At 47.4% G+C, this 16,864-nt stretch overlaps 2 protein-coding genes across 5 annotated transcripts; one reads left to right on the top strand and one right to left on the bottom strand.

Moving 5' to 3' along the window:
* Positions 1-402: 402 nt before the first annotated feature.
* Positions 403-1,925, bottom strand: pde6hb (phosphodiesterase 6H, cGMP-specific, cone, gamma, paralog b). The gene is made up of 4 exons (XM_089127507.1): positions 1,873-1,925; positions 1,107-1,254; positions 991-1,031; positions 403-904 (listed from the first exon to the last, which is right to left on the bottom strand). The coding sequence occupies exons 2-4, from the start codon at positions 1,250-1,252 to the stop codon at positions 828-830; spliced, it is 264 nt and encodes an 87-aa protein (XP_088983633.1). The 5' UTR covers positions 1,253-1,254; positions 1,873-1,925; the 3' UTR covers positions 403-827.
* Positions 1,926-8,226: 6,301 nt separating this feature from the next.
* Positions 8,227-15,989, top strand: mgp (matrix Gla protein). Of its 4 annotated transcripts, XM_039671463.2 has the most exons (6): positions 8,227-8,423; positions 9,824-10,043; positions 10,171-10,248; positions 10,342-10,371; positions 10,529-10,607; positions 14,703-15,989. In XM_039671463.2, the coding sequence occupies exons 3-6, from the start codon at positions 10,188-10,190 to the stop codon at positions 14,851-14,853; spliced, it is 321 nt and encodes a 106-aa protein (XP_039527397.2). In that variant the 5' UTR covers positions 8,227-8,423; positions 9,824-10,043; positions 10,171-10,187; the 3' UTR covers positions 14,854-15,989. The 4 variants fall into 4 exon arrangements, with proteins under 4 accessions (XP_039527397.2, XP_088984217.1, XP_088984216.1 ...); XM_089128090.1 differs by lacking the exon at positions 10,171-10,248 and having other exon boundaries at positions 8,232-8,423; XM_039671464.2 differs by lacking the exon at positions 8,227-8,423 and having other exon boundaries at positions 9,711-10,043.
* Positions 15,990-16,864: the final 875 nt, after the last annotated feature.

Below are 16,864 nucleotides of genomic sequence, written 5' to 3'. Positions count from 1 at the left end.
GCAAAAAAGAGGGAAAATTGACATCTATCCCTCACACACACACACACACACACACATCGCTCATAGTCATGAATAATGTGGCCCAGTTTCATTCATTCATCGTCTGTCGGATTGATATTATTAAGAGAGGAAAGTGTCGTACCTGCCGCCCGTCGCTCCGTCCATCACAGACTCACACACACACACACACTCTCTCTCTCTCTCTCTCTCTCTCAGGTGTGGGTGTATAGGAGGAGCGCTCTGATGTCATCAGGTCTGTTTCACACACACACACACACACACTGTTCATCTCAATCACTCTTCACGTGTATCTGAATGTGTTTTTCGTGACGGTCTTGAATCATGTTCAGCATCCCGTTATGATAAGAGCTTTTATTCTGCTGCAATGAAGTCAACAGAGTTACTGAAAATAGAAACTTTAATTGCATTTCTACTCCGGTAATCACAAATGACACATTTAGTAGTATAAATGTGTTTATGGGACGGCAACTACGAGAGGAAATGATGTCATCAGTAATGGCTACTACAGGAAACATACCTTCTGCGACATGTCAGTGTTAGGGGCGGAGTCACGGCTAGGAGTGTTGATTGACAGCTGGCGTGTGGGGGAGGGTATAGGTTGTTGTCTTATTGCAACATATACAAAATATGAAATATGATATAATAATAATAACAATAGCAATCATATCAATAATAGACAAAGTCCATGTGTTGAATCAGTCCTTTACCATCCCACATCATAACCACAAGACAACATGAAACGGAGGGGGCGGGGCCGTGAGGCGTGAGGGGGCGGAGCCAAGGCGGTGACGTGGAGGAGGCGGGGCTTAGATGATGCCGTATTTGGCCAGATCGCTGAGCTCCATGTCCCCGAACGCCTCCCATGGGCACACCACGGTGATATCTGTCCCGGGACAAGAGCACAGCAGCGTTAGGGCCAACACACACACACACACACTGTGTTAATACTGATCTCATACTGGGACTCACCTGTGCCGAGACCCTCCATACCCGGAATATCATCACCAAACCTGCAGGCGAGAGAGACGAGCATTAGTGTGTGTGTGTGTGTGTGTGTGTGTGCGTGTGTGAGAGCGTGTCAGTACCCTTTCTGTCCGGGTTTGGGGGCCTTGCTCTTGAAGGTGCGTGTCTGCCTCTGCTTGAACTTGGGCGGGCCCTTCTTGGGCGTGGTGGGGCCGGTGGTGCTGGCGGGGGTGGCCAGAGCACTGCCCGCTGGAGGAGCCGAGTTCATGTCTGAAACACACACACACATCTTATCATCGATCATCTCCTTCATCATCAAGTGCTTCTTCCCCCGTATATGATCATAGATCAGTGTGATGACGTCAGAATAAAGCCCTTTACATTATAACAAACGCCAATCAGATTATCATCTCACTATAATCCTTGTGGAGCTCTGCTTTTCATGTTGCCTCATTAAGACACTTCATCTCATTAACATAACAGACTTATGAGATTTCCTTCATCCGACAGATCATGAAGTAGCACAGATTAACACATCTGAGTCTGTCTCTCTCTCTCTCTCTCTCTCTCTCCCTCTCTCTCTCAATTCAATTCAATTCAAAGATTGCTTTATTGGTATGACTGTAGATCATAGAATATTGCCTTGTCTCACATCTCTCTCTCCCTCTCTCTGTCTCTCTCTCTCTGAATATTTCCCACATCAGTTTACTTATATACAGTTTTTATCTATATACACATGTCAGTTTTCCTGCTTTAAGCACAAGTGTAGAATAAAAACTTCATTAAACTATTCTAAATAATACCAATATCAACAGCTGGACAGAGTTAACAGATCAGAGATTGAACACGGAGTGTGTTAGGGTCTATCGAGAGTAAAGAGTGTGTTACCTGCGTCAGCTGTCGGTGAGCGGTGTGTGTGTGTCCGTGTCTCTCTCTCTCTCCGTCTGGAATAAGGGTTGTCCATCTCTCCGTCTCTCTTATAGTCTCACTGGAGGTCAAAGAGCAACTCCACCCTGTCCTGTTAGGGAAACACTAATCCACTTAATGCTCTCTCTCTCTCTCTCTGTGTGTGTGTGTGTGTGTGTGTGTGTGTGCGTCATGACTCTTTAATCTAAGGGTTATGGTCTCGTTTCGTGAACATGTGAACACCACACATACACACATGAAAATGGACACAATAAGGTTTGACTGGAAAAGTCTGACGCTCGGACACACACCCGGACGTTTAAACGTTCGGAAGAGATTAAGATAATTGTCACGGTTTTATTTCAAACTAGACAATTCTCATAAAGTATCAATGAAGAAATGATTGGTTATTTAAGGGGAAAAATAGCCATTTGTCAAAGAATCTAATGTATAATTTCTTTAAAATAGCAGCCATTCCAGTGATAATGTTGAGAAACATAGACTTTAATTTCAATGATTTGCTTCTACTGTAATTGAACATTTACATTCTGCTGTTTCCTTTTCTGCCCATGTTATATGTCATTTATTTGCTGTAGAATAAAATGTCCCTTTGTTAGCACTTAAATTGAATGCATGTAGAGAATGTGGACTGATGTCTGGGTAAGAACTCTTTCTGTCTACATTAATTCACACATTGTATTTCTCAATTGTATGTTTGAGAAGAGCTTAAATATGTAGCAGACAGATGTGGGAAGATTGAGATTACAAATATAGCAGTTTGAGACCCAGACAGCACCATAGAGTCGGTCCAGATCCGGCCCACATCTGGACCGTGTGGAATCCATGTGTACCAGATATAGGCCGAATCTGGGCTGACGCTATGGTGCTGTCTGGGGGATCGGCACTGTACAGCTCATAATCTAGGGTTTAATCTGCTCCAAACTAGCACCAAACAATCCCTGAGTCCTGAGAGAGGAACAGGTGATGCACTGTGCCGCAAACTTCAAACACATACAGTACATACTAAACCAGAACTGTTCAGCTGAACCAAACCAGTCTAAACCAGACCTGCCCTGAAGAAGAATGGCATCTACACTAATATTAGTCTCTCTGTTTATCCTGAGGTTATCGCAGTCAGCCGGATCCGGGCCGTATCCATATCAGATGGAGGACCTGCGCCTAGACACGACCACAACACATGATGCAGTCAGCCGGATCCGGGCCGTATCCAGATCAGATGGAGGACCTGCGCCTAGACATGACCACAACACATGATGTAGTCAGCCGGATCCGGGCCGTATCCAGATCAGATGGAGGACCTTCGCCTAGACATGACCACAACACATGATGTAGTCAGCCGGATCCGGGCCGTATCCAGATCAGATGGAGGACCTTCGCCTAGACACGACCACAACACATGATGCAGTCAGCCGGATCCGGGCCGTATCCAGATCAGATGGTGGACCTGCGCCTAGACACGACCACAACACATGATGTAGTCAGCCGGATCCGGGCCGTATCCAGATCAGATGGAGGACCTTCGCCTAGACATGACCACAACACATGATGTAGTCAGCCGGATCCGGGCCGTATCCAGATCAGATGGAGGACCTTCGCCTAGACACGACCACAACACATGATGCAGTCAGCCGGATCCGGGCCGTATCCAGATCAGATGGAGGACCTTCGCCTAGACATGACCACAACACATGATGTAGTCAGCCGGATCCGGGCCGTATCCAGATCAGATGGAGGACCTTCGCCTAGACATGACCACAACACATGATGTAGTCAGCCGGATCCGGGCCGTATCCAGATCAGATGGAGGACCTTCGCCTAGACATGACCACAACACATGATGTAGTCAGCCGGATCCGGGCCGTATCCAGATCAGATGGAGGACCTGCGCCTAGACATGACCACAACACATGATGTAGTCAGCCGGATCCGGGCCGTATCCAGATCAGATGGAGGACCTTCGCCTAGACATGACCACAACACATGATGTAGTCAGCCGGATCCGGGCCGTATCCAGATCAGATGGAGGACCTTCGCCTAGACACGACCACAACACATGATGCAGTCAGCCGGATCCGGGCCGTATCCAGATCAGATGGTGGACCTGCGCCTAGACACGACCACAACACATGATGTAGTCAGCCGGATCCGGGCCGTATCCAGATCAGATGGAGGACCTTCGCCTAGACACGACCACAACACATGATGCAGTCAGCCGGATCCGGGCCGTATCCAGATCAGATGGAGGACCTTCGCCTAGACATGACCACAACACATGATGTAGTCAGCCGGATCCGGGCCGTATCCAGATCAGATGGAGGACCTTCGCCTAGACATGACCACAACACATGATGTAGTCAGCCGGATCCGGGCCGTATCCAGATCAGATGATGGACCTGCGCCTAGACATGACCACAACACATGATGTAGTCAGCCGGATCCGGGCGGTATCCAGATCAGATGGAGGACCTGCTCCTAGACACGACCACAACACATGATGTAGTCAGCCGGATCCGGGCCGTATCCAGATCAGATGGAGGACCTGCGCCTAGACACGACCACAACACATGATGTAGTCAGCCGGATCCGGGCCGTATCCAGATCAGATGGAGGACCTGCGCCTAGACACGACCACAACACATGATGTAGTCAGCCGGATCCGGGCCGTATCCAGATCAGATGGAGGACCTGCGCCTAGACATGACCACAACACATGATGTAGTCAGCCGGATCCGGGCCGTATCCAGATCAGATGGAGGACCTGCGCCTAGACATGACCACAACACATGATGTAGTCAGCCGGATCCGGGCCGTATCCAGATCAGATGGAGGACCTTCGCCTAGACATGACCACAACACATGATGTAGTCAGCCGGATCCGGGCCGTATCCAGATCAGATGGAGGACCTTCGCCTAGACATGACCACAACACATGATGTAGTCAGCCGGATCCGGGCCGTATCCAGATCAGATGGAGGACCTGCGCCTAGACATGACCACAACACATGATGTAGTCAGCCGGATCCGGGCCGTATCCAGATCAGATGGAGGACCTTCGCCTAGACATGACCACAACACATGATGTAGTCAGCCGGATCCGGGCCGTATCCAGATCAGATGGAGGACCTTCGCCTAGACACGACCACAACACATGATGCAGTCAGCCGGATCCGGGCCGTATCCAGATCAGATGGTGGACCTGCGCCTAGACACGACCACAACACATGATGTAGTCAGCCGGATCCGGGCCGTATCCAGATCAGATGGAGGACCTTCGCCTAGACACGACCACAACACATGATGCAGTCAGCCGGATCCGGGCCGTATCCAGATCAGATGGAGGACCTTCGCCTAGACATGACCACAACACATGATGTAGTCAGCCGGATCCGGGCCGTATCCAGATCAGATGGAGGACCTTCGCCTAGACATGACCACAACACATGATGTAGTCAGCCGGATCCGGGCCGTATCCAGATCAGATGATGGACCTGCGCCTAGACATGACCACAACACATGATGTAGTCAGCCGGATCCGGGCGGTATCCAGATCAGATGGAGGACCTGCTCCTAGACACGACCACAACACATGATGTAGTCAGCCGGATCCGGGCCGTATCCAGATCAGATGGAGGACCTGCGCCTAGACACGACCACAACACATGATGTAGTCAGCCGGATCCGGGCCGTATCCAGATCAGATGGAGGACCTGCGCCTAGACACGACCACAACACATGATGTAGTCAGCCGGATCCGGGCCGTATCCAGATCAGATGGAGGACCTGCGCCTAGACATGACCACAACACATGATGTAGTCAGCCGGATCCGGGCCGTATCCAGATCAGATGATGGACCTGCGCCTAGACACGACCACAACAGATGATGTAGTCAGCCGGATCCGGGCGGTATCCAGATCAGATGGAGGACCTGTGCCTAGACACGACCACAACACATGATGTAGTCAGCCGGATCCGGGCGGTATCCAGATCAGATGGAGGACCTGCGCCTAGACACGACCACAACACATGATGTAGTCAGCCGGATCCGGGCCGTATCCAGATCAGATGGAGGACCTGCGCCTAGACACGACCACAACACATGATGTAGTCAGCCGGATCCGAGCCGTATCCAGATCAGATGGTGGACCTGCGCCTAGACACGACCACAACACATGATGTAGTCAGCCGGATCCGGGCCGTATCCAGATCAGATGATGGACCTGGGCCTAGACACGACCACAACACATGATGTAGTCAGCCGGATCCGAGCCGTATCCAGATCAGATGATGGACCTGCGCCTAGACACGGCCACAACACATGATGTAGTCAGCCGGATCCGGGCCGTATCCAGATCAGATGGAGGACCTGCGCCTAGACACGACCACAACACATGATGTAGTCAGCCGGATCCGAGCCGTATCCAGATCAGATGGAGGACCTGCGCCTAGACACGACCACAACACATGATGTAGTCAGCCGGATCCGGGCCGTATCCAGATCAGATGATGGACCTGGGCCTAGACACGACCACAACACATGATGTAGTCAGCCGGATCCGAGCCGTATCCAGATCAGATGATGGACCTGCGCCTAGACACGACCACAACACATGATGTAGTCAGCCGGATCCGAGCCGTATCCAGATCAGATGATGGACCTGCGCCTAGACACGACCACAACACATGATGTAGTCAGCCGGATCCGAGCCGTATCCAGATCAGATGATGGACCTGCGCCTAGACACGACCACAACACATGATGTAGTCAGCCGGATCCGGCCCGTATCCAGATCAGACGGAGGACCTGCGCCTAGACACGACCACAACACATGATGCAGTCAGCCGGATCCGGCCCGTATCCAGATCAGATGGAGGACCTGCGCCTAGACACGACCACAACACATGATGTAGTCAGCCGGATCCGGCCCGTATCCAGATCAGACGGAGGACCTGACCACAACACATGATTGTGTGATCTAGACTCTCTTCTGTGAACGCCTCATTGACTCGACAGCCATCGGCTTGGATCCTCAACAAACCCGCCTCTATAGCGACGTGACTCCGATCTTCAACCAGATGAACTGGATAATATTTTGACCCATATAAATAGCACACTTAACACTTTCATCTGGCCCACATACAGCGTGGAATGATGGCATTGGGCGGTCCACTCCTGTTTGCCATATTTGGGCCACAATTGAGCCATAGCAATATTTTGATCCAATCTGACCTCTGACCTGTAATGGTGCCTGAATCATAATCACACACTGTTTGTAGAGGAGAACTGAGTGACTGAGCCTGGGTTCTCCCAAGTTAGTTAGTTAGTTGGTTGGTTGGTTGGATAGTTAGTTGGATAATCAGTTAGTTAGTTAGTTAATAGGTTAGTGAGTTAGTTAGTTAGTGAGTTAGTTAGTTGGTTGGTTGGATAGTTAGTTGGATAATCAGTTAGTTAGTTAGTTAATAGGTTAGTGAGTTTGTTAGTTAGTGAGTTAGTTAGTTAGGGTTACTCTTCATGTCTTGTGACTCTCTTCTTGGTGGAGGCTCATTGTGTCTATCCAAACGTAAAGCTCAGGATCGTTGATGAGACAGTCATCAAGATCTGTTGTTTTGACAGATTGATCTTCTCAGCATGAATCTCTTCATTATGAATGTTAGGACTTATGTAACACATTAGTGTAATGTGTTAGATTAGACAACTGAAATCTTCTTTAGTTTGAGATGGACAGATTTATTTTGTTAATGTTAATTAAATCAAAATGTTCAGTCTGTTTCTGTGGGGTCTGCAGCTACGGCGTCATGAAGACAGATCTCGAAACAAGCGAATCTGACGAGCTTGAGCAGAATAATCCGGTTTAGAGCTTTAGACCGTCCTGCAGCGAGCGAGGAGCCGAGGGGGGTTGTGGGTAATTGGATGTGACCAAACGGGACCTGACGTTTCAGAAAAACTGAAAATGTGTCATGCTTACTGTAACAGTGGTAAACAACACGGTAGAGCCGGAAAGCTTTAAGGTTTGGTCTCGTTTATGAGAAAGTGTTCAAAATACTTCTGTTGTTGATTTATAAAAGTGTGATTATTAATGAGACGATCTCAGTGTGTTTGTGTCTTCAGCTGGAGCTTCATGAACTTCTTCTTCTTCTTGTTTTAAAGGTGCAGACCATGAGCCCAATCTGAGACGGGAACGCGGTACACATGATCACATGATCAATGACACTCGTTCACTTGCATCTGATTCGTCACACAGAATTACAGCAGAAGATTCTTCTTTATTTGGTACTGTTATGTTTATTTAAACTCCAGAATTTCAATGTAGTCTCACGTTTTTTTGTTTTGTTTTGTTTTTATCCCTGTTGTGTTTGTGTTCTCTCTTTATATAATCATTTCATCTGATGGCATTTTATATATAGAAGGCTGTTAATGTGATTATGTGGGACTGAAGATCCAATCAGGAAGAGGTTTAGTGGGATTTAGCGCTGACGTGAACACTTCTCAGCTTTTCTTCTTCCCATCAGAGCTGTGAGTTTCTACATTTGTTTTCTCATTTTACAGGAATAGACGCATAACAACCAAACTCTTTCTCAGTGTGTGTTTACATGAGATGAAGAGAGATGCAGTTTCATAGGTTGGACAGATGGGGGAGTCATGACACTTCATTTACATCTGTGTGTGTGTGTGTGAGAGAGAGAGAGTGTGTGTGTGAGAGAGAGAGTGAGAGAGAGAGAGAGTGTGTGTGTGTGTGTGTGAGAGAGAGAGAGAGAGAGAGAGAGAGTGTGTGTGTGTGTATGAGAGAGAGAGAGAGAGAGAGAGAGAGAGAGAGAGAGAGAGAGAGAGAGAGAGAGAGAGAGAGAGAGAGAGAGAGAGTGTGTATGACAGAGTGTATGAGAGAGTGTGTGAGAAACAGTGGTGTGTGTGTGTGTGTGTGTGTGTGTGTGTGTGTGTGTGAGAGATCTGAGCTGAAAAACAGTTTCTACTCTGTTTCTGCTCTGATGAGTGGACCTGCTGGTTGAAATGGTGTTATTAGTGGTTAAAGGGTTAGTTCACCCAAAAATGAAAATTCTGTCAGTATTTACTCGCCCTCATGTTGTTCAAGAATGAGATCTGTTTGATTAAAACATTCTTCCAAATATCTTCCTTTGTGTTCAGCAGAACAAATAAACACATAGAGGTTTGGAACAACATGAGGGCGAGTAAATACTGACAGAATATTCATTTTTGGGTGAACGAACCCTTTAACCACTACTGTCCTCCTAAAGGAAAGTGTGAAGTGACTTGTGATGGACAAACACTGAGAAATAGAAAACACACACACACACACACACACACACACTGGAAATAATGAGCTTTATCCTCCATCACTAGATCCTGTCTGTCTGTTTCTCTCAGTACGAGACGCTGTAAATATTTGACATACAGACGAGAGTCACAGCTCGGCCCACACACACACACACACACACACACACACACCACTGTTTCTCACACACTCTCTCATACACACACACACACACACACACACACACACACACATACACACACCACTGTTTCTCACACACTCTCTCATACACACACACACACACACACACACACACACACCACTGTTTCTCACACACACACACACACACACACACCACTGTTTCTCACACACTCTCTCATACACACATACACACACACACACACACACACACTCTCTCTCTCTCTCTCTCTCTCTCTCTCACACACACACACACACACACACACACTCTCTCTCTCTCTTTTTCTTTCACACACACACTCTCTCTCTCTCTCTCTCTCTCTCTCACACACACACACTCTCTCTCTCTCTCTCACACACACACACACACACTCTCTCTCTCTCTTTCTCTCACACACACTCTCTCTCTGGTGTTAATCTGGTTTGTTTACTCTCTGTCTGACTTCAGATGCGACAAAAACACGCTCACACACCTGTGATGTCATCTGTCTGTGTGATCATGGTGCGATTGAGTCGGGGGAAAGAGCAGACGGACAGACAGACAGACAGACAGACAGACAGACAGACAGACAGGCGGGTGGGGGCGTGAAGGGTTTATAAGGGCGTGCGAATCATGAAAACAAGCAGAGATTGAAGCAGAAGACCCACACACACATTCAGCTCTTCAGGTGCGTCTGTCTGTTAGCTCCTTATAGGAAATCAAAAGATGTTTGTTATATTTGCTCTGTATCATGGCGGTGTGTGTAACTGTAGTGAGTGTGTTTCTGTTGAAGTGCATCATTGTGTGTGTTTCAGTCGCTCCTGCTGCAGTCATGTGTGTCTCTCTTCACTGTGTGTTACTGTGTGTTTCACTGGCACTCACTGCTGCTTACGGTCAGTATGAAGCTGTCAACAAACGGCTAACACACACACACACACACACACACACACACACACACACTAAGGGAAGTGTCTCTCTCCCTGTAGATTCCCAGGAGAGCCGCGAGTCGTTTGAGGGTGAGTAAACTCGGTTTGCTTTGGGTTCATGTGTCAGTCGACCGCAGCACATCTGTGTTTATGAACTCATCAGTGACTCCAGATCAATGCCGTGAGACGTTGTTGATGTCTCTCCAATAATATTGTGTTTTATATCACGGCTTCTGTTTAATTTCAGTGTTTGTGAATCCGTATCAAGCAAATACTTTCATGAGAAATCCACGAAATGGAATATACAACCCATACGTCTACAGGAGGTACAGTAAACACACACACACACACACAACACACACACTTACGCACAAACGCATACACACACACTCACTCACACACACACACACACACACACACACACACACATTTCACAGACTTATATATACATCTTGTTATAAATACTCTAACCAAACTCTCACAGAACACTGACTGCATTGTAACATTTTAAACAGAAATATTATGAAACCATCATGTACTTTTTTCATATCTTGTTTTTGCAAATTAGATCAAATTAGATTGGACTCAAGTGCAGGTTTTGTCAATTTTAGGAAAAAATTTGTCCCCAAACTATAGCTTAATATGTACAAAAACTCATACAAAACTACATTAATGCTCATGAATCTCATGAAATGTTAAATATAAATGTTTTTGAGTTTTTAGAAATTTAATCTTGGACTAAGAAACAGAGTAAAACTGGAGCTGAATTGATTGTGAAAAGCATACTGAAAACATCTTGGCTACGACTATAACCCTTGGAAGGGAACTCTACGCGGTGTTCAAGTACTGAAGTGTGATTGGCACATGAGTGTTGGCATCCCTATATTCCAAACAGTTACAAAGGACAGCCTTTTAAATTTGAAATGATGACTCTCACCCCCTGCACAATGACTTTCAGTTATTGCCATCTGTGAGGAGGAATAAAGTCCCAAGGTGGAGAACGAAAAGATATAAGAGCAGCTTTGTACCAAATGCGATTAATAGGATTAACACATTGTAGAGGTGGTATATCAGGAAATGTTGTTCTAGGGGTTTTATGATTTACAAAGACCATGTGTAATGTTTTGAGAGCACTTTACTAAGTCTCAGTATCTATGTTCTTGTCATTATGTGTTGTGGAGTGTTCAGTGTTGTGTGTTTTTGTACTGGATGCCTTAGAATGTCACTGCACTGTAAAACAAATTTACCTACAGGTACAATAAAAAGTAACCTAAAGAAGCTATGGGAACGCTCCTGTGTGATTGTGTCTGAAAGACGTGTTCAAGCGAATCCACTGCCAATGGTGCACCGTCAGCCCAAGACACACGACAACGTACAGCGGAAGCGATAAAAGACACCCAAAACACAACAGAGTTAGGCGAAGTGATGTCTCGTAGCCTTCTCAGGGAACCTAGATTACTGTTGTAACTGAGACATTCCCTTTCTAGTGTGAGACCTAGTGTGCGTCCTAGTGCGAGTCCTAGTGAGAGTCCTAGTGCGAGCATCCTAGTGCGAGAGTCCTAGTGCGACAGTCCTAGTGTGAGTGTCCTAGTGTGAGTCCTAGTGAGAGTCCTAGTGTGAGATTCCTAGTGTGAGAGTCCTAGTGTGAGTGTCCTAGTGAGAGTCCTAGTGGGAGAGTCCTAGTGTGAGTGTCCTAGTGTGAGTCCTAGTGAGAGTCCTAGTGCGAGAGTCCTAGTGTGAGAGTCCTAGTGTGAGTCCTAGTGTGAGAGTCCTAGTGTGAGTCCTAGTGTGAGAGTCCTAGTGCGAGAGTCCTAGTGTGAGAGTCCTAGTGCGAGAGTCCTAGTGTGAGAGTCCTAGTGTGAGTCCTAGTGTGAGAGTCCTAGTGTGAGTCCTAGTGCGAGAGTCCTAGTGTGAGAGTCCTAGTGTGAGAGTCCTAGTGTGAGTCCTAGTGTGAGAGTCCTAGTGCGAGAGTCCTAGTGTGAGAGTCCTAGTGTGAGTCCTAGTGTGAGAGTCCTAGTGTGAGTCCTAGTGTGAGAGTCCTAGTGCGAGAGTCCTAGTGTGAGAGTCCTAGTGCGAGAGTCCTAGTGTGAGAGTCCTAGTGTGAGTCCTAGTGTGAGAGTCCTAGTGTGAGTCCTAGTGCGAGAGTCCTAATGTGAGTCCTAGTGCGAGAGTCCTAGTGCGAGAGTCCTAGTGTGAGTCCTAGTGCGAGAGTCCTAGTGCGAGAGTCCTAGTGTGAGAGTCCTAGTGTGAGTCCTAGTGTGAGAGTCCTAGTGCGAGAGTCCTAGTGTGAGAGTCCTAGTGTGAGAGTCCTAGTGTGAGAGTCCTAGTGCGAGAGTCCTAGTGTGAGAGTCCTAGTGCGAGAGTCCTAGTGTGAGAGTCCTAGTGTGAGAGTCCTAGTGCGAGAGTCCTAGTGTGAGAGTCCTAGTGTGAGAGTCCTAGTGCGAGAGTCCTAGTGTGAGAGTCCTAGTGTGAGTCCTAGTGTGAGAGTCCTAGTGTGAGTCCTAGTGCGAGAGTCCTAGTGTGAGAGTCCTAGTGCGAGAGTCCTAGTGTGAGAGTCCTAGTGTGAGTCCTAGTGTGAGAGTCCTAGTGTGAGTCCTAGTGCGAGAGTCCTAATGTGAGTCCTAGTGCGAGAGTCCTAGTGCGAGAGTCCTAGTGTGAGTCCTAGTGCGAGAGTCCTAGTGCGAGAGTCCTAGTGTGAGAGTCCTAGTGTGAGTCCTAGTGTGAGAGTCCTAGTGCGAGAGTCCTAGTGTGAGAGTCCTAGTGTGAGTCCTAGTGTGAGAGTCCTAGTGCGAGAGTCCTAGTGTGAGAGTCCTAGTGCGAGAGTCCTAGTGTGAGAGTCCTAGTGTGAGTCCTAGTGTGAGAGTCCTAGTGTGAGTCCTAGTGTGAGAGTCCTAGTGTGAGTCCTAGTGCGAGAGTCCTAGTGTGAGAGTCCTAGTGCGAGAGTCCTAGTGCGAGAGTCCTAGTGTGAGAGTCCTAGTGTGAGTCCAAGTGCGAGAGTCCTAGTGTGAGAGTCCTAGTGTGAGTCCTAGTGCGAGAGTCCTAGTGCGAGAGTCCTAGTGTGAGTCCTAGTGTGAGAGTCCTAGTGTGAGTCCTAGTGTGAGAGTCCTAGTGCGAGAGTCCTAGTGCGAGAGTCCTAGTGTGAGTCCTAGTGCGAGAGTCCTAGTGCGAGAGTCCTAGTGCGAGAGTCCTAATGTGTGTCCTAGTGTGAGAGTCCTAGTGCGAGAGTCCTAGTGCGAGAGTCCTAGTGCGAGTCCAAGTGCGAGAGTCCTAGTGTGAGAGTCCTAGTGCGAGAGTCCTAGTGCGAGAGTCCTAGTGTGAGAGTCCTAGTGCGAGTCCAAGTGCTAGAGTCCTAGTGTGAGAGTCCTAGTGTGAGAGTCCTAGTGTGAGAGTCCTAGTGTGAGAGTCCTAGTGCGAGTCCTAGTGCGACAGTCCTATTTTGAGTCCTAATGTGTGTCCTAGTGTAAGTCCTTGTGTGAGAGTCCTAATGTGTGTCCTAGTGTGAGTCCTAGTGTGACAGTCCTAGTGCGACAGTCCTATTTTGAGTCCTAATGTGTGTCCTAGTGTAAGTCCTTGTGTGAGAGTCCTAGTGTGAGTCCTAGTGCGAGAGTCCTAGTGTGCGAGTCCTAGTGCGACAGTCCTATTTTGAGTTCTAATGTGTGTCCTAGTGCGAGTCCAAGTGCGAGAGTCCTAGTGCGAGAGTCCTAGTGTGAGAGTCCTAGTGCGAGAGTCCTAGTGTGAGAGTCCTAGTGGGAGAGTCCTAGTGTGAGAGTCCTAGTGTGAGATTCCTAGTGTGAGAGTCCTAGTGGGAGAGTCCTAGTGTGAGAGTCCTAGTGCGAGAGTTCTAGTGTGAGAGTCCTAGTGTGAGAGTCCTAGTGGGAGAGTCCTAGTGTGAGATTCCTAGTGTGAGATTCCTAGTGGGAGAGTCCTAGTGTGAGTCCTAGTGTGAGAGTCCTAGTGTGAGAGTCCTAGTGTGAGAGTCCTAGTGCGAGAGTCCTAGTGTGTGAGTCCTAGTGTGAGAGTCCTAGTGTGAGAGTCCTAGTGTGAGTCCTAGTGTGAGTCCTAGTGTGAGAGTCCTAGTGTGAGAGTCCTAGTGTGTGAGTCCTAGTGTGAGAGTCCTAGTGTGAGAGTCCTAGTGTGAGAGTCCTAGTGCGATAGTCCTAGTGTGAGAGTCCTAGTGCGAGTCCTAGTGCGGCAGTCCTATTTTGAGTCCTAATGTGTGTCCTAGTGTAAGTCCTCGTGCGAGTGTCCTAGTTTGAGTCCTTGTGCAAGAGTCCTAGTGTGAGAAAAAAAGCTGAAGTTGGTGGATGAGAATAACTTTTTCTACGTGAACACAGATGCACTCAGTGAGATCAATGCCATGCCGTCAGTTGTTGATGACATTCCTTCAGTCTTATGTGTCGTGTCTTATGTGTGTTTTTCAGGATGAAGTCTCCAGCCGAGCGCCGGGCCGAGATCTGTGAAGACTTCTCTCCCTGCCGTCTGCTTGCGCTCCGCTTTGGCTCACAGCTGGCCTATCAAACGTATTTCAACGCTCAGCAGCACAGGCCCAGCCCACATCTGCGTCCGTACTGAGCCCCGCCTCTGACTCAATGAAACCGTTGAGCTCCGCCTCCGACCCCGCCTCCGACTCAATGAAGCTGCTTCATTTAACCTGTTGACTGTCACATATTTTATTAATTATCAGGAAGTAGATATCATTGGAAAGCTTAAACACTTGAAATTCATCCAGGGAAAACTTTTTTAATATTGGACATTGTGTTACCATGGAAATGCACCTTAAAATATTTTATCAGCAAAATATAAAACGTTTAGTTCAGAACATTTACTTTGTCTGCTTGCTATTAACTTTCTGACCAACCAAAGCATTCATGAATTGCAACTATTTGAGTATGGATCTATGTTTATAAAGAGAGGTGACAGTTTACAGGTTAAATAATCATTTATATATCAGTTTAACCCTATTCTCACACACACACACACACACACACACACACACACACACACACACACACACACACACACACACACATATATATATATCCTTTTGTGCCATGCATACGTTACTAACGTCCTCTCGTTCAATGACAATGGGTCAGTTTGCCCAGATATTAACACAATACTGACAATTTCTCTTTTGTTTAAGCATTAAAAGACAAGTTCGGTATTTTACACTTAAAGCCCTTTTTTAAGATTGTTTCTGATGAAATAGAATGGTTAAGATTAACATTTGGACACAAGCTGTTGTCCCGAGAATTTCTGTGTGAGCACTACATCACACCCCTCTTTTTTGTGAGCATATCAGTGGACACCCCAGACCACTCGGTGAGTTTAATGAAGGGTTGTTCCAGTGCTCCTATGCAACCATTGTGGAGGTGGGGGTCAGGGGGTGCAACCACAGAAACAGACAATTCTCAGGACAACAGCTTGTGTCCAAATGTCAATCTAAAACCTTCTATTTCATCAGAAACGATCTTAAAACAGGGCTTTAAGTGTAAAATACCGAACTAGTCCTTTAAAATTTATTCAAAGCTGAGTTCATGACTGCAAATGTATTTCTTAATAGATTCAATTTAAAAAATGAACCTAATGTGAAGACTAAAATGTTGAAGCCATGTGTTTCACAAGAGATCAGTCGTATATGATGCTGTTTTTTAATCTGTCTTTGTTTATCAATAAAGTGCTTTCACAAGTCAGCTCCTGCAAACCTGGGCCTTCGTCTGCTCGTTATTCCAGCTGACCTCAGTGTGTGTGTGTGTGTGTGTGTGTGTGTGTGTGTGCCTCTCGGAGATCCACGTGTACACACAGTTATTCTGAGATCGCACTGATCTTTCACAGACTCCGGCCACTGCAGCTGCGCGACTCAGACGAGGAAATTACACACAGGGAGTCCAAGAGCACGGACTGCAGAGCAGAAATACTCTCTCTGAAGGGCTCGTGTCGGCAACTGGAGCCTCGGCCAAAGTCACGAGCTCCAGAACAGTCCAGCCGCGGCGTGTGTGTGTGTGTGTGTTCAGCGCAGTCCAGCCGCGCCATGTGTGTTAAGTGCAGTCCAGCCGCGGCGTGTGTGTGTGTGTGTTAAGTGCAGTCCAGCGGCGGCGTGTGTGTGTGAGGAGCGTCCAGGTGCCGGGAACACAGGAGCCTCAGATGCTCTCGGCAGTGAACTGCGCCGCCGGACGAGCCTCTGTAATTAAAGTCTTTATATGAAGTGTTTATGAAGCGGTTTCCTAAGCTGACGAGCCGCTCGCACGCAACAGCGATATGTGGAGTTTGAGGAGTTTGTGATCAGGTGAACAGCGCCGTGTGAGTGTGTGTGTGTGTGAGGAGACAGTCGGAGTGTGTGGATATTCCTTGGTGTTGCTGGCATCCATAAACATGCATTACTGCCATCTGCTGTTTATTATCGTGTCACTTCATACTTATTTTCGTCTTTCCAGTCCAGTCCTCTTTAGAAAATAAAAGAAATATTTCTTTACTTGTTCACCTTTTCCATATTCTAATGTATTTTTTACACTATAATGTCCTGTACTAATGTCTTGTAAATGATGTTTCCACTCTTGCTTTCTTGTGTAAATGTCCTGCATGA

This window comes from Pimephales promelas, chromosome 3, assembly GCF_988280905.1.
Source record: "Pimephales promelas chromosome 3, fPimPro1.hap1.1, whole genome shotgun sequence".
Taxonomy (NCBI): Eukaryota; Metazoa; Chordata; class Actinopteri; order Cypriniformes; family Leuciscidae; genus Pimephales; species Pimephales promelas.
This window is presented reverse-complemented; position numbering and strand designations above follow the sequence as displayed.

Excerpts from the sequence above, each read along its gene's own strand:
- mgp (XM_039671463.2), top strand. The coding sequence starts at position 10,188 with ATGTGTGTCTCTCTTCACTGTGTGTTACTGTGTGTTTCACTGGCACTC. Across the intron at positions 10,372-10,528 it reads GAGCCGCGAGTCGTTTGAGG|TGTTTGTGAATCCGTATCAA; the intron begins GTGAGTAAACTC and ends GTTTAATTTCAG. Across the intron at positions 10,608-14,702 it reads AACCCATACGTCTACAGGAG|GATGAAGTCTCCAGCCGAGC; the intron begins GTACAGTAAACA and ends TGTGTTTTTCAG.
- pde6hb (XM_089127507.1), bottom strand. The coding sequence starts at position 1,252 with ATGAACTCGGCTCCTCCAGCGGGCAGTGCTCTGGCCACCCCCGCCAGC. Across the intron at positions 1,032-1,106 it reads CCCAAACCCGGACAGAAAGG|GTTTGGTGATGATATTCCGG; the intron begins GTACTGACACGC and ends TCTCGCCTGCAG. Across the intron at positions 905-990 it reads TATGGAGGGTCTCGGCACAG|ATATCACCGTGGTGTGCCCA; the intron begins GTGAGTCCCAGT and ends GTCCCGGGACAG.